The sequence below is a fragment of the Lissotriton vulgaris genome, chromosome 5 (assembly GCF_964263255.1).
Source record: "Lissotriton vulgaris chromosome 5, aLisVul1.2, whole genome shotgun sequence".
Classification (NCBI taxonomy): Eukaryota; Metazoa; Chordata; class Amphibia; order Caudata; family Salamandridae; genus Lissotriton; species Lissotriton vulgaris.
This window is the reverse complement of record NC_141693.1, coordinates 1,575,288,799-1,575,310,876: the sequence shown is the minus strand read 5'-3', so window position 1 is coordinate 1,575,310,876 and position 22,078 is coordinate 1,575,288,799. Positions and strand designations below refer to the sequence as shown.

Sequence of the window (22,078 nt, the reverse complement as noted above, 5' to 3'; positions counted from 1 at the left end):
CTACGTGCAATTTGCGTAGTAGCGCAAACAACGCACACTCCGTGTAGCATAGTCCTACGCCCAGGGTTAGAAAACACACTAAGAACCGGATGTTTTCTCTTAGAGTGTGACTACACTGACATCATGTCCCCGTGCCCTGTGGGACATAAAATAAGCCCAGCCGGTGTGAGTCTTGTAAAATAACCAGACTTAGCAGCCATATATTCATGTTGTCATAAATGTGCTGCCTAGTGTGGCTCCTATTGCACAATACTGAGTGTGATGTGCTGTGACATCATCAATGAATGTGTTTTTCAACTAAATAATGTTTCACTTGCATGGAATGCTTAGGAGACTTCTCACAATTTAGCTGACAACAGTATCCCATGGACTTATTTTATCTCTATTTTTACAGTAAAAACACCTGGCTCAATCAAAGTGGAACGTACATGAGTTTATGCATGCTAGTGTGTTTCTGATTTTTTTTACTTTCTTCGAATGAAGTACAGTTGAGTTAGCATCATGAAATACAAGGAATCTCGTTGGTCCTGACAAAGGCCCAGTAACCCTTACGACAAGTTACAGCTATAACATGTAGACCTGACCTCTTGACGCTTTGATAAAAATCACCTCGAAGCGTCAATCTGTACTTTTGTATGTTTTTATATCGGGCTACTGGGCAGCGCATGCTCTATCTGTTGCTGGGCATATTGTGGCTTACCAAGAACACAAGTGGGGCTTGGGGCTTGGAGCCTGCCCATTCCTTACCATCGGTTTGCTTCCTCGTCACTATCATTTACCTGCTTCTTGGTTGTGTCCGACCTTGCCAATCTTGTGTTTGTTCCTCCCATGAAGTCTTTCCTTTTTACAAACTCTGAATGACTGAGGGCCGGGATCTGTCTCATCCCGGGCTGCCACACACGACGGGGGTGGGGGGGGGGGGGGGGGGGGCTGAAGCACGGTGAGTTCAATGGGTGTTGCGCGCCTGGGTATCGCTGCTTGTTCTTCAGGCATTGTATTTTTCTTTTGTGTGAGGCACTCCATCAGACTGTGTGTGTTTTTGAGCTGTCTCCCTAGTGTAATTCTCTCCCCTGCACTGTGGCACAGAACGCGCAGCTGTAAATAACTACCACTTACTGCATGCAGGTGATATTTCCCTTGATGGTTTGGGTCGTGCCACCGATTGCACTGTCAATGTATTTTGCCTTTAATCTGGACGCGAGTGTTAATACATGGTGTGTGTCAGCCGTGCCAGTGAGACATGGCGGCATTGTCGCTTGCTACTTCAATGCAGGTCACAGAGGCTTTCACATGAAGCCATACTAAGTAATTGTGTCCAAGGGTCCAGACGTTGACATTAACATTTGTGGGCCGATTTTAATACTTGATTGTGGTTTTCAACACTCATATCATGAGTGACTTTACACAACAACATATTGTCCCAATCACTCACATGCATATATTTTTGTGCTTTCCCAAGCGCACTATTTTCTCTCTATTCACTCTCACTGTGCCCTCACTTTTTTAGGAGCACCTTGTCTTTTCGAGAAATGTAAATGTTGTGTTATATTAGTATGAACCGTTTTTGCATTACATGAACGCAATTGGCAAAATAAATGCACTTATTTCATATCCAAATAAGTTGTAGAGAAGTTTCTTAAGGACACTATTGCCGTGGAAGTTCAAGGCTACACTTCGCCCACAGGGGCCACATTTTGTGATAATTACAAAATGATGTTGCCAGCCGAGTCAAAGGCTTTCATTTTTTAACTTTAGCCATGCTGCATAGTGTGGTTAAAGCCATTGTCAGAGCAGAGGTCATAAAGGCGAAAGCTATTGGCTTTGCTAATGCTGATTAATCTTACCAGGAGAACCCAAGAATATGTGCTACTTGGTCATTTTAATATTTTCTTATATCAAGTCACTCAGACAAAAATATCAATAGCCCCCCCCCCCCCCCTCCCCTCCCCTCCAATGATCTTGGATGATGGACTCCTCGATTAAAAATGCCACGGGTACCGTTTGTGAGCTTCCTTTTCAAATATCATTAGAAGGGTCTGAACCAAGTCGAATAAGGATCTCAAGCGATCCAATGATGTGTTTAATAAATAAGAGACTTTGGCCCTGAATATGAGCTTAGGCAGGTCTCGAGTCGGGGTACCACGCGGGTGGACGGCGTCCCCCCACATATTTTAAAGGGAGCTCGGGAACTGGAGCAAATGGAGCCACACATTCACTCCTTGGCCTCTCTGGGGCGAGATCGGAGCTCATTCAGAACGCTGCACACGCGCTGCAATCTCATCTAAGGGTGAGCAAGGGAAGGCAATGAGTCCGATGGTGGCCTGTCGTGACGTCAGCGTTCCCCACTTCTTTTTTTTTTTTAGGACTTTTGCCCTGAGTTTAGGTCCAATTTATTGCACCTTTATAAAGAACAATACCCAGGGTACGTTTTGGGTGTAATAAAGAACACATATGGAGAGGTGTGGTTGAAGCAGCCAGAGCAGCTAACTTCGGAGCACAGGGTTCACGGTTCGATCCCTGGCTCCGGCGGCAGCTCAGCCAGGCCCGGACTGGCCGTTGAGGGCACCGGGCAATTCCCCGGTGGGCCGCATGGTTGGGGGCCGGTTTTGGGCCCCTGGGGCCGTTTTTGTTACAGGGCCGTTATGCTGCAAAAACGGCCCTGTAACAAAAACGGCCGAAAACCGGCCCTGTCACAGAGCGCGGTCGCACCTCTCCCCCTCCCCTCTCCTCCCGGAGGTGGGTAGGGGGGCCGGCCGAGCACTTTGCCAGGGCCATTTCTGGTTCCCAGTCCGGCCCTGAGCTCAGCTCAGCACCATGGGGCTCTGGGCAATAGCTCACTTAATTTCCACGACGGCCCCCAGCGCCTTGAGACTCATAAGGGTGAGTATTTACAAAAACGGATTTACAATATCTACAGTTGGTAGGGAATAATGTGGATTTAGTGTTTTACACACTCAAATCTGCAGGATAGATTGAATACTGTGTGCCTGTCCCCCCTTTTAAGTTCGGCCAGTTTGACGAATTATCGCCAACTGGTAATTCAAACCTCTGTGTAAACGGGGATTTACACACGGGTCAAAATACAACAAACTTGAAATGAGTCCCTTTAACTCCACTGTTAATGATTGATTTGCTGATCGGAAGAGATGGTCATGTAGAACTCCTTTACCTGCTCCCATATATCCCCTCTCAGCTAGTTCTTGTCCGATCTCTGAACTTGCAGGGCAGCAGAAGCACGGGTCGGGTCTGCTCTGCCTGTCTGGGCTGGGGTCAATCGAAAGCGAGGCTCTGGTCTGACGCGCGAGTGACTCTGCTCCAGCCCAGTAGGCTTTGGAACGCTAGATCTTTTGTCTATAGCCCTGCCTGGGTCAACGTGTTTTATTGAAGGTGATAACAGCAGGAACGGGGGTGGAGATGGCGCGCGGAGGAATGCACGCGCTCTGCCACGGGTCGTGTTGCGGCAGGTCTCGCGTTCCTCGCCACGGGTTTGGCACAACGAGCCTCACATGCCGGCGCCTCTACCTGCCCGACCGTGGCTGTTGGGCCCCCGGGCCATGGATTTGTCATCCTCTGCGGTTCGGCTTTTCGGGGGCGGTTGTTTGTTTAAAACCGGAGTTATTTCTACCTCGTTAGGTACCGTGGAAGGGTGCGGGCTCACTGAGGCACATGTGGCCGGGTGAGGGTGGAGGACCATGGGCCCACGGAGGGATGGAAATGTGGGTGGAAAAGGGAACAGAAGAAAAGGCGGAATGGATGGGAGGGTGAAAACTGGGTAAAAGAAACAAAGAAAGATCTGACGAAATGTGGGGCTGATGTGAAAAAATTGGTAGAGACGGGTATCCGGAGAGAGAGAGAGATACAGTGAGCCAGAAATCACGAAAAGGAAAGATAAAGGGTGAAATAGTTAAGGAAGAAGGGCAAAGGAAGAAATGTGACAGGAGAGGGAGGGATGCAGAAAGAGAAAGAAAGTGAAAAACTTACGAGCACGGAGCGAGACTGAAATGTGACATCCGATGACGCTAGAGCGTAACGAGAGCATGTTGCCTTGGAAAGAGTAGGAAACACCTTGTGCATTTTCCCAGCAGGAAATTAGTTTGAAAGGAGCCTTGATCGAGGATACAGTCGTGAAGAGAAAGCAGGGAAAAGTTCATTGTGTATAGAGCAGACATGCTCGGTCTGGAACAAACATAAGGGAACAGTGAGTGGTACAGAGAACGCCAGGGTGAAGCCTGAAAACGCCTACTGTTTGCACTACCGGAGTCTGTTTCCTGGGCACACATCCTATCTTGTGCGGAATGTCTGCAAGATTTAGCAGGAGCTCCCAGCCCCTCACCCCCTCCCGCTATCCCCCAAAGCCTCCCACCTACCCCTCCCAGCCCCCACCACCCCAAGGCCTCTCAGACATTCTTCAGTGCCTCATTCTCACAGGCTCTTTCACCACCCTTTTCCCGCTTAACCCTCCGCCGCATTCCAGGCTTGGAGCAGAAATAATCCCTCTCCCAAACCTGACAAAAAATTGACCCCTTCCCTCTGCCACAACCGTGCACTCGGGAGCTGACACTTGTGTAGACCCTCCAACTCCACGGACGCCCCAGCCCCCGGTAGAAAACTTTGTACGGGGCTGGCACCACCCTCCCTCCCCCCCCCCCCCAACAAAAAAAGTGAGAGATGAAAATCCTCAAAGGAATTCCTCCGCCATCCAGAGGCAGGATAACGAGATCCGCGGAACAGAGGCAGCAGACAGAGGCACTGCCAGGTCCACAGACAAACTCTTTGAACGTACACAAAGTTTGGCCTCGGGCATGAGGACAGCAAATATCTACACGCATTGCTGCCGGGGGGAACTACTGGGGCCCTCGCGTGCCCTGTCGCCTGGAAGAAGCTAGGGGTTCTAAAACCAAACGGACGGTAGAAGAATAAAACACTTTTTGACTGCCACAGCCTGAAGCTAGCTACCCTCTGCTCTGCGCTTCTGTCCGGAGCTGCGGGAAGTGACTGGAGCCACCCTCAGCCCTCCGGCAGAGACTGCCTGAGCTGCAGGAACCCTAGGAGCTGCGGGCATCAAAGACACCTCCTGGGCTCCTGAACGGTGAAGGGACTTTCAAGTCGCCATCTGCCCTCTTGGATGGAGTCCGGGGATGCAGGAAAAACTAAAGCACTGCTCTGAGCTGCAGGGAGTTTCCAACTGCAAGAAGTTGGGTGAATACAACAGTTTACTGGAGTTCCTCGTCGTGCTACAGGGAGTCCTGAAGAAACAGGTACCGAAACCATCCCCTGATTTCCTGTATGGGTATCTTTTCCAACCAGAGGGGCGTAAATCCATCCCTTTCCCACCTGCATGGAACACCGGAGCTGCTGGAAGAGAGCGTACTCACCCCCTGCCCTCCTGCACGGGCTGCTGTAGTTGCAAGAGGGACTGAAGACACCGCCTGTCCACTTGCAGAGAGATATGGAGCTGCACATTTGCTGCCAAGACTCCAGAGGTCCTCCATCAAGGAGTGTGTGGTCTGCAAGAGGGGAGTGAAAACACCATCCGCCCTCCTGCAGGGAGTGCTGGAGCTGCCAGAGCGGAGTAGACACCACCCGACCTCCTGCGGGGAGTGCGGGAGATACTAGATGGGAGTGAAGACGCAATTCGCACTCCTGCAGGAAGTGGTGAAGCTGCCATAGGCAAGTGTGGACCCTGTTTGCCCGCATGCAGGGAGTGCGGGAGCTGCATGGAGTTGGCGTCATCCTTCCTGCCTGTAAGTGGTCTGTATTTTCAGTCTGTCTCGCCCGAATAGCTCGGAGTCTGAGCCGATCTCCCTGGAAAGGAGTGAGCTGCAGAAATGGATTACTGAGAACTCTGTGCTGGGCCGCCCTCTGCCATTCCGTTGCGCCTTTGATGAGCTCTGTGTGATGTTACTGTACTGACGGGCCGAGCAGGCAGAGGGGCCTGCTTTGAATCCTCCTTGGTTTCACGGTATTAGCCTTGAGTCACTGGTTTGCTCCTGCGACTGAACTTCTCTACTGTATTGGCCCCGAGCCGGGCCCTGGAGGACAGCCCAGCGCTCTGCTTTGATGAACCGTTCATTTTACTGTCCTGGCCCAGAGCCCTGCCTCTCTCTGCTCAAAGGCAACGTGGACCACCACCTTCTGAGTTTATGGTGAAAAGGACTTGTGGATATTCTTGCTTCTGTGTCCCGGTTAGGAGAGGTCCCAAGACTGAGTTACTACCTCCTTTCTCTGAATGAACATGGACCGGCTCGGGGAGAAGGCCAGCAAGCTGCTGGAGAGGCTCCGGATCACCGACTCCGGGAGTGCCAAGTTCGGCCGTCGGAAGCAAGAACCGCCCGCCAAAGCCACCACCACCGCCACGGCTACCCCCCAGCCAGACACCGAGGCCCCGAGGCAGCCGGCCCAGCCCTACCCCGACCCCGAGAAGGCGTCCCGGCCTCCCCTGCTGCGGATGAGCGCCGCCCTGCGGTCGGGGGAGCGGCAATGGTCCCGAAGCGGCTCCGGCGAGGAGCCACCCGAGGGGGGCTGCTACCGCTTCAGCAGCGGCGCCGACAGCGGCTTCCAGGACGGCGGCGGGGCGGTGGTGGCCCGGCGCACGGAGGGCCGCAAGCGAGCCTCGCTGGAGGCGCACCGCTACAGCGCCGGGGACTTCGGGGCGGAGTGGGGGCGGCGGTACTCGCAGGACGCGGCCCGCCACAGCACGGGCAGCGACCTGGGCAGCCACCGCCACAGCAGGGAGCACCGCTACAGCACGGGCAGCGAGCTCTGTGCCCACGCCGGCCCGCGGGCCTTCCAGCTCTTCGAGGTGGGCGCGGTGGACGAGTGCCCGCCGACAGGGAGCCACCACTACCCGACGGCCTACGCCCCCGGGCCCGAGGGGGTGAGCAGCCCCCGCTCTAGCTTCGCCAGCGACACCAGCAAGCACTCCAGCCCCCGGACCAGCCTGAACCTGGACTGCCCCAGCCGGCCCTGCAGCAACCGCACCAGCGGCATCAGCCTGGGCTACGACCAGCGCCACGGCAGCCCGCAGCCCAGTGGCTGCTACTCCCTGAGCCCGGGCGAGGGCGGCCTGGTGCCCTACCCGGAGCTGGACGAGGCGCTGCACCGCCTCTGCCACCTCCGGCCCGGGGCGCTGGCGCAGGACAGCCGCCACTCCTACCCGCCGGCGCTGGGCATGGCCGGCCACCCGGAGCCCGCGCAGCCCGTGCGGCGCTCGGTGGCCGGGTACCCGGAGTGCAGCCGCGGCCTGCGGTTCTCCACCGGCGCGCAGTACCAGGAGGAGCTGGCCGTCATGCTGCGCGGAGGGGCGAGGCGGGGGTCCGAGGTGCGCGCGGGCCCGGCCGACGGCCCCCCGAGGCCGGGCTTCTTCCAGCAGGTGGCCTCGGCGCTGGTCGGCCCGGTGGCTGCGGGTGCCCAGGAGGTGCCCGGCGCGCACGAGCCGGAGGCGAAGGAGGACTACTTCGGTGAGTGGAGTGTGTGCGGTTAAACTAGGTAATGAGTGAGAAGCGTCACATGCAGCTGCGATCATTTGATCTAAAGCAGACCTCGATGCGATGGAGAGCGCTCACAGAAGCATTGGGAATTTAGTTACATCTGTTCAGGTGTCCAAAGAAACATGCGGTAAAGACAACAGGTTCGGCTTTTGCATAGTGAATGCACAGATCGGAAGCCCATTCACACAAGTGAACAGCCAATCATGCACACACAGCGCCAGCTTCCAAAACAGACCTACAGGCCTCCAGATGCACAGACCACAGTCTTGTGCTTTGAAGGGCACACAATGCAAGATTCATTTACAGACTAGGTATGTCACAGATATGACATTGTCGGATACCTTCATACACACAGAAGTAGAAGAAACATAGGGAACACGTAGGTAACAGTGTGGAATTATCGCCCACAAAAACAGAACAGGTGCAGCGTGCTGAGCAACAGCATAGGCTTTCCTCACTCACAGCAAACGTACAGTAAGAGCAGCGAGAGTCCCTTACACAGAACTTCACGCAGAGGCAGTGAAGGCGTAGAGCACACAGACAACAGGCATCCACTGTAGCCTACATGAATATGAAAGGGCCCCGCTCTTGCATACACACACCAGCCGCGCCATGTTCTGTGGCAGTGCAAGATTTCAGTTCACTAGAAAAAGGCTTCAAACGCCTATTCTAAGTTATAAACACAACAAGATGATGGACGCAGTGCTGAAACTTTTCAACCACTCACCCGCAGTAACGGAGCTGGGTTTAATCCATCTTTCTTTTGCTCACCACGCCACTACAGTTTGGACCCAGCCATATTCAAACCAGTCTTGACCCTGTGCCTCATGGGAACAGTCCAGCCCAAAATGGAAAGCCAAGTTCTCCCTGGACCGGAAACAAGCATCTTGGGACCGGTTTCAGTGTATTACTCCTCAGCAGCCAGTCTAGCTTGAATCCAGTGGCACAGCGAGCAAGGTACCCATGTCTGGGCATACCCATGGCCACTTAGGGCGAACATAGCAAACACAGTAAGATCATGAATGGAGTGCTGAAACATTTTAACCCCTCAACCCCAGTCACAGACATCCTAAGTTATACACACAATGGGTAGAACACAGCTAGTAATGTTACAGGCTTCCCCCACACATCACAGGAACGACACAGGTGAAGACAGTTTCCCTTGCACACAGCAATCTTTCGGCACTTAGCAGCAATACAAACTCCCATCACAAACGAACAGGTACAGCAAACCGAAGCAGTGCAGAGAAGAAGCAGAGTGTGGTCAGTGGAAGCTTGTCATATACACAATAGTTACAGTAGAAACAATACTGCAGGCTTACCTCGCACACCCTCTGTCAAGCCTAGTACATGCAGCAGGGCAGCAAGCTTACTTGAAATTTAAAACTGGTACAACAAAAACATCAGTGCAAGCGTCACACACACAAACACAAGATAAACAGATACAATGAATCTGGACAGGAGTAATGCAGGCTTTCTTAATTCAGATGGGTACAATACAGTCTGGATCAGTTCAAGATTCTCTCATCCAGAGAGGAGGTACACTCAGCAACAGTGAAAGCACTCCTGTTTCAGGCAGAGCGCTTCAAGCATGTGCATAAGCAATCCTCTCCACTCACAACAATTGTATAGTAAAAGAGCCAGTACCACCGTTCCTCAACGCAAAGCAGATGGCAGTAGTACCAGCCTTCATTGCACACACATCAGGTACAACACTGGAAGCATCAGTGCAAGCCTTCCTGTCTCACACAACAGGTACAGTACGAGCAGCAGCACTGCAGCATTCATCGTACAAGCAGAGCAGGTACAACATGCGTACCATTCCCTTAACAAGCATGTTCGGTACAGGTAGCAGTGGCACTTCATCTCTCACAAAGAACAATAACTGCGTGAGCAAGAGCTGAGAGCAGTTTCCCCTTACAAGCCAAACAGCTATAACTATTACCATGCAGCACAAGCTTCCCTCACACACAAAATGGGTAAGGAACATATAGCAGTGTTGTATTAATTTACACATGCCTACCATAGAGCCGAGGGGGATGCAATGCAAGCTTCCTTCACTAACTGTACCCCTAGAACACAACAGCATTGTGGTAATTCACACATGCATTCCAAAAGGCAGAGGTGGCGGCAGTGCAAGCTTCCTTCACCAACTGCGCAGCCAGAACACAGCAGCGTTGTATTCATTCACACATGCATTCCATAAGGCAGAGGTGGCGGCAGCGCAAGCTTCCTTCACTAACTGTACAGAAAGAACACAGTAGTGTTGTATTGATTCACTCATGCATACCATAGAACAGAGGCAGCAGCAATGCAGGCTTCCTTCACTAACTGTGCAGCTAGAACACAGCAGCGTTGTATTAATTCACACATGCATTCCATAAGGCAGAGGTGGCGGCAGTGCAAGCTTCCTTCACTAACTGCAGCTAGAACACTGAAGCATTGTATTCATTCACACATGCATATCGTAGAGCAGAGGCAGCAGCAGCGCAAGCTTCCTTCACTGACTGTACAGCTAGAATACGGCAGCGTTGTATTCATTATCACATGCATACCATAGAGCAGAGGCATCAGCACAAGCTTCCTTCACTAACTGTGCAGCTAGAACACTGCAGCTTTGTATTAATTCACCCATGCATAACATAGAGGAGAGGTGGCAGCAGTGCAAGCTTCCTTCACTAACTGTGCAGCTAGGACACTGTGTTCAGTCATATGTGCATACCATAGAGCAGAAGCAGCAGCACAAGCTTCCTCCACTGACTGTACCCCTAGACACAGCAGCGTTGTATTAATTCACACATGCATTCCATAAGGCAGAGGTGGCGGCAGCGCAAGCTTCCTTCATTAACTGCAGCTAGAACACAGTAGCATTGTATTCATTCACACATGCATACCATAGAACAGAGGCGGCAGAAGCGCAAGCTTCCTTCACTTACTGCACTTCTAGAACACAGCAGTGTTGTAGTCATTCACACATGCATACCATAGAGCAGAGGCTGCAGCAGTGGGGCAAGCTTCCTTCAATAACTGTGCAGCTAGAACACAGCAGCATTGTATTCATTCACACATGTATACCATAAAGCAGAGGCGTCAGCTTTTCAAGCTTCTGTCACTAGCTGTACCCCTAGAACACAGCAGCATTATATTCATTCAAACTGTTTAACAATGAGAAGAGGTGGCAGCAGTGCAAGCTTCCTTCTCTAACAGTGCAGCTAGAACACTGTAGCATTGTATTCATTCACACATGCATACCATAGATTAGTGGAAGCAGAAGCACAAGCTTCCTTCACTAACTGCGCAGCTAAAACACAGCAGTGTTGTATTTATTTACATATATACCATAGAGCAGATGCAGCAGCAGGTCAAGCTTCCTTCACTAACAGTGCAGCTAGAACACAGCAGCATTGTATTCATTCACACATGCATGCCATAGAGCAGAGGCAGCAGCACAAGCTTGCTTCACTGACTGTGCAGCTAGAACACGGCAGCTTTGTATTCATTCACCCATACATAACATATAACAGAGGCGGGCGGCAGCAGCGCAAGCTTCCTCGCAAACTGTGCAGCTAAAGCATGGCAGCTTTGTATTCATTCACACATGCATATGATCGAGCAGAGACAGCAGCAGTGCCAGCTTCCTTCACTAACTGTGCAGCTAGAACACAGAAGCGTTGTATTCATTCACTCATGCATACCATAAGGCAGAGGTGGCATTGGCGCAAGCTTCCTTCACAAACTGTACAACTAGAACACAGTAGCGTTGTATTCATTCACACATGCATACCATACAACAGAGGCGGCAGCAGTCCAAGCCTTTCTTCACTAATTGTGCAGCAAGATCACAGTAGTGTTGTATTCATTCGCACATGCGTACCATAGAGCAGAGGCAGCAGCAGTGCAAGCTTCCTTCACTAACTGTACCCCTAGAACACAGCAGCATTGTGTTTATTTGCACATGCACACTGTAGAGCAGACACAGCAGTGCCAGCTTCCTTCACTAACTGTGCAGCTAGAACACAGAAGCGTTGTATTCATTCACTCATGCATACCATAAGGCAGAGGTGGCAGTGGCGCAAGCTTCCTTCACTAACTGTACAACTAGAACACAGTAGCGTTGTATTCATTCACACATGCATACCGTAGAACAGAGGCGGCAGCAGCGCAAGCTTCCTTCACTAACAGTGCAGCTAGAACACAGTAGCATTGCATACATTCACACATGCATACCATAGAGCAGAGGCAGCAGTAGTGTAGGCTTCCTTCACGAACTGTGCAGCTAGAACACTGTAGCTTTGTATTAATTCACCCATGCATAACATAGAGGAGAGGTGGCAGCAGTGCAAGCTTCCTTCACTAACTGTGCAGCTAGGACACTGTGTTCAGTCATATGTGCATACCATAGAGCAGAAGCAGCAGCACAAGCTTCCTCCACTGACTGTACCCCTAGACACAGCAGCGTTGTATTAATTCACACATGCTTTCCATAAGGCAGAGGTGGCGGCAGTGCAAGCTTCCTTCACTAACTGCGCAGCCAGAACACAGCAGCGTTGTATTCATTAACACATGCATTCCATAAGGCAGAGGTGGCGGCAGCGCAAGCTTCCTTCATTAACTGCAGCTAGAACACTGAAGCATTGTATTCATTCACACATGCATATCGTAGAGCAGAGGCAGCAGCAGTGCAAGCTTCCTTCACTGACTGTACAGCTAGAATACAGCAGCGTTGTATTCATTATCACATGCATACCATAGAGCAGAGGCATCAGCACAAGCTTCCTTCACTGACTGTACAGCTAGAATACGGCAGCGTTGTATTCATTATCACATGCATACCGTAGAGCAGAGGCAGCAGCGGAGCAAGCTTCCTTCACTAACTGTGCAGCTAGAACACAGTATTTTGGTATTCATTCACCCATGCATAACATAGAGCAGAGGCAGCAGCGGAGCAAGCTTCCTTCACTAACTGTGCAGCTAGAACACAGTATTTTGGTATTCATTCTCACATGCACACCATAGAGCAGAGTCAGCAGCAGTGCAAGCTTCCTTCACTAACTGTGGAGCTATAAAGTGGATAGCAGTAGTACACCCTCCCCGATAGCGCACAGAACAGGGGTATCAAAGGCCGCAAAAGTGGAAGCTTCACTCTCACACAAAACAGGTGTAAGAAGGGAAACAGCAGGACAAACGTCCCTCACAAATATGGGAGGTGCCCTATATTCGACACCATTCTCATACCCCTAACAGGCACTGCAAGGGCTGCACGAGGGAAAGCTTCCTTCTTACACGCACAGGTACTGCCCAACTGCAGAGCAGGGTTCAAGCCACACAGAATTAGGAGGGCACAGGCTGCAGCAAATCAAGCACCACTGACACAGAGAGGACGGGTATAGCACCGAAAGCACTAGTGCAAGCTTCCTTCACTCACACCAAACAGAGAAGACAAATAGCATAAGGCGGAAACAGTGCCATCTTCCCTGGTACACCGGACAGGTCAGCATCCTTCACGCCCACACTCCATTCTGATTGGTAATCTGCAGGCACTCTGCCCTTATGCACGAAAGAATGGAGAGCAGGGCTGCACACTTCCCCTACACACAGAAAAGTCACGGGCAGTTCAAGTATCGATCCATCAGGTAGAACAGTTCAAGTCCGCCGACAGCAGCAGGGAGCAGTGATGGCAATCCGTGAGCCTCGACAGCACGTGCAGAATCCCCTCACATTCAGAGAAACTGCTGCACTGGCAGTGCAAGGAGTTCCAACAAAAAGGCAGCAAGACAAAATGAAATGCTAACATAACTCATTTTCTTCTCGTAGTTTGGGCAGCAATCGAGTAAGCCTCCCTCACACAGAACAAACAAAAGCTTTGCAAGTCTCACTCACATACAAAACAGATACAGTGTGGGCAGCGGAAAGGAAAAACCCACAAACAGAAATGTATCTCATACACAGCAGCGGTCAGAGCCTTCGCTCTCTCACACACCACCCAGTGAGTGCTGGCAACACGAGTGCAAGTTTCACTCACACACCATCAACAACACAAAGTACACGCGATACACACAAAACTGGTAGTGATCTGCCAGTAATGCACGCTTCCATCATGCAGAGACTGGTTTCTACCAGCCGTGCAAGCTTCCTACTCTGGCACACGGAAGCACCAGTGCAAGCTTCCTGCTCTGACACAGGGAAGCACCAGTGCAAGCTTCCTACTCTGGCACACGGAAGCACCAGTGCAAGCTTCCTGCTCTGACACAGGGAAGCATCAGAGCAAGCTTCCTTCTCTGACACAGGGAAGCACCAGTGCAAGCTTCCTACTCTGGCACACGGAAGCACCAGTGCAAGCTTCCTACTCTGGCACACGGAAGCACCAGTGCAAGCTTCCTGCTCTGACACAGGGAAGCACCAGTGCAAGCTTCCTGCTCTGACACAGGGAAGCACCAGTGCAAGCTTCCTTCTCTGACACAGGGAAGCACCAGTGCAAGCTTCCTACTCTGGCACACGGAAGCACCAGTGCAAGCTTCCTGCTCTGACACAGGGAAGCACCAGTGCAAGCTTCCTGCTCTGACACAGGGAAGCACCGGTGCAAGCTTCCTTCTCTGACACAGGGAAGCACCAGTTCCAGCTTCCTGCTCTGACACAGGGAAGCACCAGTGCAAGCTTCCTGCTCTGACACAGGGAAGCACCAGTGCAAGCTTCCTACTCTGGCACACGGAAGCACCAGTGCAAGCTTCATGCTCTGACACAGGGAAGCACCAGTTCAGTTTCCGTTTAAATAACTTTATTCGATTCAAAAGAATCATAAAAGCTTACAAGAAAATTTGTACATTCATTTTAAAATACAAAAAGTTTTAGCAAACAGTACACAAAAATTGATATTGAGTTACATAAAATCAGTAAAATTTGTTCATGATTCATAACGTTTCCTAATTAAAAGAACAATTCTGATAAAACTGAGCGCAGAGCTACAAATGGTAATGGTTGATAATGACCTCAGGTAATCAAAACCTTCTTGATAAGTACAGGGACAAATGTCCCTTACAATTGGCTAGATCATTGCAAGCTTCCTTCATCCACCCAGCCAGTGAGTGCGGATTTTGAAGCTGTGTGGGCTAGCATAGGAAATATGGAGAGAACACGAGGGGTTTGCTCTGGTTTTGTAAGATCACTGTGGGAGTGCTGCCTGCAGGGTAGACATTTTAGTGGCACTTTGCACTTCACAATTGTGTAGCAGCCATTGCTGTGGGGCCTTGTGGGAGAGCCAGCCCTGCGGGTGCATGTGAGTTAGGCAGGGGAATGTAGGCTTGCTAACTCGGACAGAGATGCGCAGGCGCTAGCTCTGGGAGGCGGTGTGTGATCTTTGGCTCTGAGGCAGGAAGGCCAGCTGGGGAATGGCGATGGCGTTAAAGCGCCCACTGTGAGAATGGCGTTAAACGCCATTGTATTTAGCGTCCAGGAGCACTGCTCGTCTTAGCACTCCCTGGAGGGTGCCATAGATGGTAGCCGAGGAAGATGACGTAAGAGGCTGACCGTGGGAATGGCGGACAGTGCTCTCGCGTGAGGCCAGTGGAGGAACGCTGCTGGTTCTGTGGACGGTGAAGGAGTGCTGTCTACGAGGAAGGTTTAGGGGCTGTGGCTTCGAAGATGGAGTGAAAGAGTGTGAGGGGGCCTTTAGCAGTGGTGTAAAAGCTGTGGCCACGCAGTCGACATACTAGCATTTGCACTGCGTAGTTCTACCTATTGTGGGGAGAGCTGTAGCTGGTGCTTGTGATGGTGAGAGTGCAGGCTGTGGGGCAGTCTGGGATTGCTGGCCCTTGAGATGGTATGATACTGCAGGCTTAGGGACGGTTTGGGAATGCTGGCCCTTGTGATGTGTGAGCGCAGGCTCTGTGATGGTCTGGGATGTTGTGATGGTTTGAGAGCTCTGGGATGGTCTGGGGATGCTGGCTGTTGTGATGGTTTGAGAGCTCTGGGATGTTGTGATGGTTTGAGAGCTCTGGGATGGTCTGGGGATGCTGGCTGTTGTGATGGTTTGAGAGCTCTGTGATGGTCTGGGATGTTGGATTGGTTTGAGAGCTCTGGGATGGTCTGGGGATGCTGGCTGTTGTGATGGTTTGAGAGCTCTGGGATGTTCTGGGGATGCTGGCTGTTGTGATGGTTTGAGAGCTCTGGGGTGGTCTGGGGATGCTGGCTGTTGTGATGGTTTGAGAGCGCAGGCTCTGTGATGGTCTGGGGATGCTGGCTGTTGTGATGGTTTGAGAGCTCTGGGGTGGTCTGGGGATGCTGGCTGTTGTGATGGTTTGAGAGCGCAGGCTCTGTGATGGTCTGGGGATGCTGGCTGTTGTGATGGTTTGAGAGCTCTGGGATGGTCTGGGGATTCTGGCTGTTGTGATGGTTTGAGAGCTCTGGGGATTCTGGCTGTTGTGATGGTTTGAGAGCTCTGGGGTGGTCTGGGGATGCTGGCTGTTGTGATGGTTTGAGAGCTCTGGGGATGCTGGCTGTTGTGATGGTTTGAGAGCGCAGGCTCTGTGATGGTCTGGGGATGCTGGCTGTTGTGATGGTTTGAGAGCTCTGTGATGGTCTGGGGATGCTGGCTCTTGTGATGGTTTGAGAGCGCAGGCTCTTGTGATGGTTTGAGAGCGCAGGCTCTGTGATGGTCTGGGGATGCTGGCTCTTGTGATGGTGTGAGCGCAGGCTCTGGGACGGTCTGGGGCTGCACCCTTTTGTGAGGTGGGCACTGACCTGAAGGAGGAGCGCTTTGTTTAGCAATAACTTACCATTTAAAAGCACCTGCTGCTGAGTTCCTTGTGCGTCCAGCTGTCAGGCAGCAATTAAAATGTCAAGCTAACTCTTGTGATTAATGTTCTTTCTAGACAGAGAAATCAGAGTGTTGTCCAGTGGCAGTTTTGGCTCACCATGAGGTAGCACAAAGGGTTAATATGCTGCTAATAACTCATACCGTGCAGGTCACAGATCTGTAATGTATGTGGCTAGCTGAGTGGATTATTTGTTTTCATCACAGAGAACCTTTTGTTTCTGCAGTTCATAAGATACAACCCTAATATAGAACAGTGACTGCTATGAACTGTCTTCAAAGAGCTTCATGCAAACTGCATAAAATAGGTTACGAAGTTATGCATTTTTTCTCCCATCTTTCATTATCTATTCCTAATGTTGCTTAAAAGGGTTGGTTTGGGTAGATATATGTTCTTATTAGTAAACCCAACCTTAACCAGTCATTTACAATAAATGAGATCTGTGTGTGAGAGGGGCTATGGAGAGATGAGGGGCACTTTGTCCCGGTGGCAATGAGGAAATTTGATGAGGAGTTCATGAGGGAGCGCCAAGGATTGTCGCACAGGGTGCTACCATCACCGAAACCACCCTTTGGGGCGGTCTGGGCTTGCTGGCTTTTGTGATGGTGTAAGAGCGAAGGGTTTTGGGGTGGTGTGAGAGCGCAGGCTTTGGGATGGTGTGAGAGCGCAGACTTTGGGAAGGTGTGAGAGTGCAGGCTTTGGGACGGTCTGGAATGCTGGCTCTTGTGATGGTATGAGAGCGCAGTCTTTGGGACAGACTGGGATTGCTATCTTGGGATGGTGTAGAAGCGCAGGTTTTGTGATGGTGTGACAGCGCAGGCTTTGGGGCGGTCTGGGATTGCTGCCTCTTGGGATGGTGTAGAAGCGCAGGTTTTGTGATGGTGAGAGCGCAGGCTTTGGGGCAGTCTGGGATTGCTGCCTCTTGGGATGGTGTAGAAGCACTGTCTTTGGGTCAGACTGGGATTGCTGGCTCTTGGGATGGTGTAGGGGCGCTGGTTGCATGGCTGCTTTAAGAGCTTTGGCTTGGAGGGTGGTACAGGAGGATTTGCTTTTGGGCTGGTGTATAAACTCGGGCCTTGGAGATTACATGGTGCTTATTTTGTGGGGAGGCAAGGCTGTCGGTGGATATGAACTAAAAGCCTTGGCCTTGAGTGTTGTAAAAAGCGCTGTGGGTGGTATAAGAGGAGTATAGTGTCTCCGGAATGGTGTAGGTGGCTTGAGAGGGCTGACCCTCGGAATAGCGTGAGTGCAAGTTCTTGGGGTGTGCCAGGGCCTGGGCGTGGCCAAAGACCCATGGTTGCAAAACGTGGGATGCTGAGGATAGGGAGAGGATGTGGCCTAAGGGCTAGGGTTGTCGACCTAAAATCTGAGGAACCAGTTCGAGTTTTGGCAGGGACGCTCAACATCATGAATTCTGGGCAAACCACTTAATCTCCCTGTGCCTACCGAAAATGAATGTGTCCTTATGTAACAACTGGTGCTCGTGTAAAGCGCTCTGATATCCGATACCTTCGGGTCAAGTTCACTCTGTATAAAAGTCCAGAGGAAAAAAATATACTCTTTAGCGTTAGGTTCTCAGGATGGTGTGAGTGATGACGTATGCATGTTGACGTAGGATCGCTAAATCGGATGCTGCAGGAGTGATGGCCCTGTGGGATGGTGCAAGAGCACCCGCGCCTCTGCGGGATGGTGTGAGTCGATCACTGACGTATGATGCAGGAGATCTGGCTCCGAGGATGTTACTCGATCCTGGCGGGATGGGAGCGCAGGAGAGGGCTCTGCGGCCGGGGCCCGAGGCTATGAACCTGCGGCTCTGGGACAGTCTCGGCGCACGTGCTCCGCGGGGTGTAGCCAGAGTGCTGGGCCCGGGTGAAGCGCCCCAGGCTCCCTCGGTGTGTGAAGGGCGGTGCGGCGGCGCTCCTGTGAAGGTGCGCCCGCCCGCCCTCCCGGACACCGCAGGAATCCGAGGCGGGCTGCAGCCGCCCGGGCCGCGGCCTGTCTTAGCAAGTCCTCGAGTGCGGCGGGCGCCCGTGCCCCCACACGCCCGGCGGCGGCCTCTGCCCGCAGGAATGCCCGGCATGCCTCGGCGGCGGCGTGCCAGCGCCCGCCCACCCGGAGTCACGGGGGCGGAGGGGGTCTGCTGGCGTCAGTGATACCTGTAACTTACTGAGAGCCCAGCATTCTCCAGGCACTCTGTCAGGTATGGGGGCTCCTCGATAGCAGCACCCCATCCCGCAAACGACTGGAGAGCTTTCGTAGCCCCGTCGGTCTACACGCACCCTCCCCATCAAGAAATGGAGCCCAAGTGATTCACCTGAGGCGTGGCAGGAGTACGACTCAACAACAGCCCAGCTGCTGTGGAGGGCCTGTCTGGGCCCCTGATCAGAGACAGAGGCGCAGCTGCCAGGGATTTGTGGTCGCACTGTACACTGAGGTGTGAGGTTTACTGTTGTGCTCTTCAGTGGGGCTGTTACACTCAGGGCCTGATTGAATGGGCCCCCGAAAGTCCAAAACACTGCTCAAACTCAAGCTAGTTTGCCATTACTGAGGAAAAACTCAGATTGGCTGCCATTGATATCACTCGACAAACACAGAACATTTGGGTGTTGGATTTTAGATAGTGCCTACCCCTCTGGGGCACTCCTCATCAAGCCCCGCGGTTGTTACATAGCCCGGATGGGGGAGCAGGGTCTGATATTTGTTACACATCGGGTGGTCATGTCACATAGAAAGTGGTGTTTGTGATGCACGCTAGGATTGCTCCACCTGGTAGGGTGCTGTCACACTGTGGTGTGTGGAGGGCTGTTGTATCATTAGGGGAGAGTGCTGCCACACAGCAAAGGGGTTGTGAGTCACACTGTGGGGGTTGGAGTGACATTGGAATTGAATTGAGTGACATTGAAAACATTTGGGGGTCTCAGTCATACAAGTCACACTTCTGAGTAATGGTTCCAGCCATCTACTTTTGTGGGCAAAGTTTGCATTCACACTGCAGTGTAGATGTTATTGGTGTATCGAAGAGTTTGCTGTCAAATAATGTGGCTGGTATTAGCCACAAGTAGAGACGTCATGAGGTGAAAATAGGAGAAATATGAAAGGGAAGTTGATTTCCAGGATTTTAATTACGTTTAGAAAAGAGTTTTGCTACATCAAGAAATGTTGTACTCATTGTGCTCGGGAAAGGCGAGGTAGAGGTTTACGAATGGTGAGGCCGTGGGGACATTGGAGTTGGAGTTTCTGCCACTGTGTGTTGGGGGCAACACTGTTGTGTGGCTCTTGCTGTTTCATTCTTGGACGAGGTGTTGTGAGACACTGGTTGGTTGTGGTCACACATTCATTATGGCTGGGATAACTCTTGTGCCTTTTGTGACACAATCATAGTAGGTAGTGTCGTGCAGCGTAGGGGGAGTTTGGCAAGGCACAGGATGGAGGATATGGGTAGCTTCCCAAACAGCGGAACAGTGTTGCCGGCATCACTGTTGCGGGAGGAGTGACAAATAGACCTAATGGCATGAGGAGGATGAAGACAGGACTACCTTTAGAAATTCCCTTACGACTTTGTTATAAAGAATATGCAGATCAGTACTTTCTGAGCACTGCCATTTGTTTGATGGTAGGCTAAGAGGTTGGACTGCTGTTTCTGTTGTTCAAGATGAGGATATTTCTAAGACAGGCCTGCCCTTTTGTCTCTCTCCAATTACTGCTTCAGAAAGGCTGATGCCAGCCAAATGCAAAAATGCCCACACTACATTGCGCCTGTGTTGTGGGCACCAGACTTAGTGCTACCTGCTCTGAGAAGCATTACTTTACGCAAAAGGCTGTGTATGAAGAGAAGCCTGAGAAGAACAATTGAAAGGAGAACCAACCAAAACCTTTTCTGAAGGTTAAACAGTGGATACACATCCCTGTCTGGAAAATATGTATAAAGTGGAATCCAAACCATCTCCCTTTGTTTTAGTTTCATGTTCTTCATGAGTAAGGAAGGAGTACTCCCCAGAGTACTCTAAGGACTGCTGTGTGACCAAGCCTGACATCCAGTCTCCCAGAGGTGACCTAAAGTCTGCATTGTTTGCTGGAGGAGCTGAGGGTATGGCTAGTGTCTAGTAGCCTGCCTGCAGAGAGAGGGAAGGTGTCTGCAGGAAGAGAGGCTGACCAGGTGGAGAAGCTCAGCATGTTCCCGGTGTGAGCAACACCCCAAAGAAGTGGACTGACCGAGAGAGCAAAGCCAGGCATGAGCCATGCTGTGACTGAGTCTCCTGGTCTCTCACTGTGGTGCCTATTGAGAACTACACCTTTGAGACTGATCAAATTCTACAATTCGTGTCCGCCTGGCAGTCTCTGTGGGCCACTGTTTGTTGTCGCCTCTACTGATGGCATCAGAAGCCATGACACTCCAATCGGCACAGCAGGAGTTGCGTCTGCCTTGCCGTAGGACTTGTCTGCAATAGGCCAGTAGAGTGTCGCAACTTCTGAAAACTACAGCGGGGGCGGTTGTGGCACAGGGTTGGGTGGATGTTTGCTGTCACACTTAGTATAAGAAGGTTCTTGTCAAATACTGGAATTTGGAGGTATACTTTTACACACTGGTGAAGGAGTATATCACAGTCAACAGCAACCCAAGGGGATGAAGGTGCACAGCAGAAAGGAGGAAGGTTCGAAGTTTTGGGCTCTTTCTCTGTAGCTTGACTAGAAACATTTAAGGACTGATCAATGCTCATTGAGGTATAGAACGTCTTTGCTTGTGGTTACCAGTACAAAAGAAAACAAATGATGGAGGGAATGCTGAACAATGCAAACATTCATCCCAAGTTACAAAGATCTGAGTTTAATCCATCATTCTTTTGCCCACCACCCCTGTTTGGAACCAGCCATATGCAAGTCAGTCCTGACCCTGTTCCTCATGGAAACAGTGAATGAAAGTAGTAGCCCACACTCCTGGGTTCCGAGACCTGTCTTATGTTTGGTGCTGCTCACCAAAGTAATAAGTGGAGCCAAAAAAAGAAAGAAAGCTTTCTTTCTAGAGTCCCCTCACTCACCGGGGTTTCCCCACGGTGACATGCTTCATCATTGGGGCCATCCCAGTTCTCTACGAAAAGGGGCGTGCTACGACTTGCGAATTACGTAGGAGCACTTAATTGTGAAGGACTATGTGTGGTGCAGAAGTGTGGTGTAGTGGGGTGGGTGTAAGTGGTTAAAAATACTGTGCTAGTGGGCCTCAATAATTTATTATGCTCCTAGGTTGGTATATTAAAAAATGGAAACAGTCCAGCCCTAACTGCCAAGCCAGGTCCTCCCTGGACAGGAAACAAGCATCCTGGGGCCGGTTTCGGGACATCACCTCTCATCAGCCAGACTAGCTTGAATTCAATGGCGCAGTTAGCACGGGACCAATGTCTGGGCATACCCTTCCCACTTAAGGGGACAAATGCAAAAGGAAACAAATGATGGATGGAAGGCTGAACAATGCAAACATTCACCCCCAGTCACAAAGTTCTGGGTTTAATCCATCGTTCAGCTGAGAGTGTGAGCACGGAGTAGCAGGGGCTTCTTCAAGCTGAGTAGTAATTCAATGGATTTAGGATGTATAAGGAGGAATGAGTACTGAGTGGACGGGGGAGGGGGAATGACAAGTGACGGATTGATCAATAAGGTCACAGGAGAGATGTGTGACCATGGCATTGGCAGTGAAGGTGGGATGGAAAAGATAGGACATCAGTGGGAAAGGTTTGCTTGGACCGTAATGAAATCGAGTGGCGTCACATGAAAAGCACGTAGGAG

The 22,078-nt window shown here is 51.3% G+C and overlaps 1 protein-coding gene across 2 annotated transcripts in view; it reads left to right on the top strand.

Annotated features, from left to right (window-relative positions):
- Positions 1-6,027: 6,027 nt before the first annotated feature.
- The window catches only part of AJUBA (ajuba LIM protein), a 55,422-nt gene continuing 39,371 nt past the window's right edge, over positions 6,028-22,078 (top strand). Inside the window, exon 1 of one of the 2 annotated variants that reach the window (XM_086923665.1) lies at positions 6,028-7,460. In XM_086923665.1, the coding sequence (XP_086779791.1) occupies positions 6,230-7,460 (1,231 nt within the window). In that variant the 5' untranslated portion in view covers positions 6,028-6,229. The remainder of the gene's footprint in view (positions 7,461-22,078) is intronic. The other variant, XM_086923666.1, reaches the window with a different exon arrangement.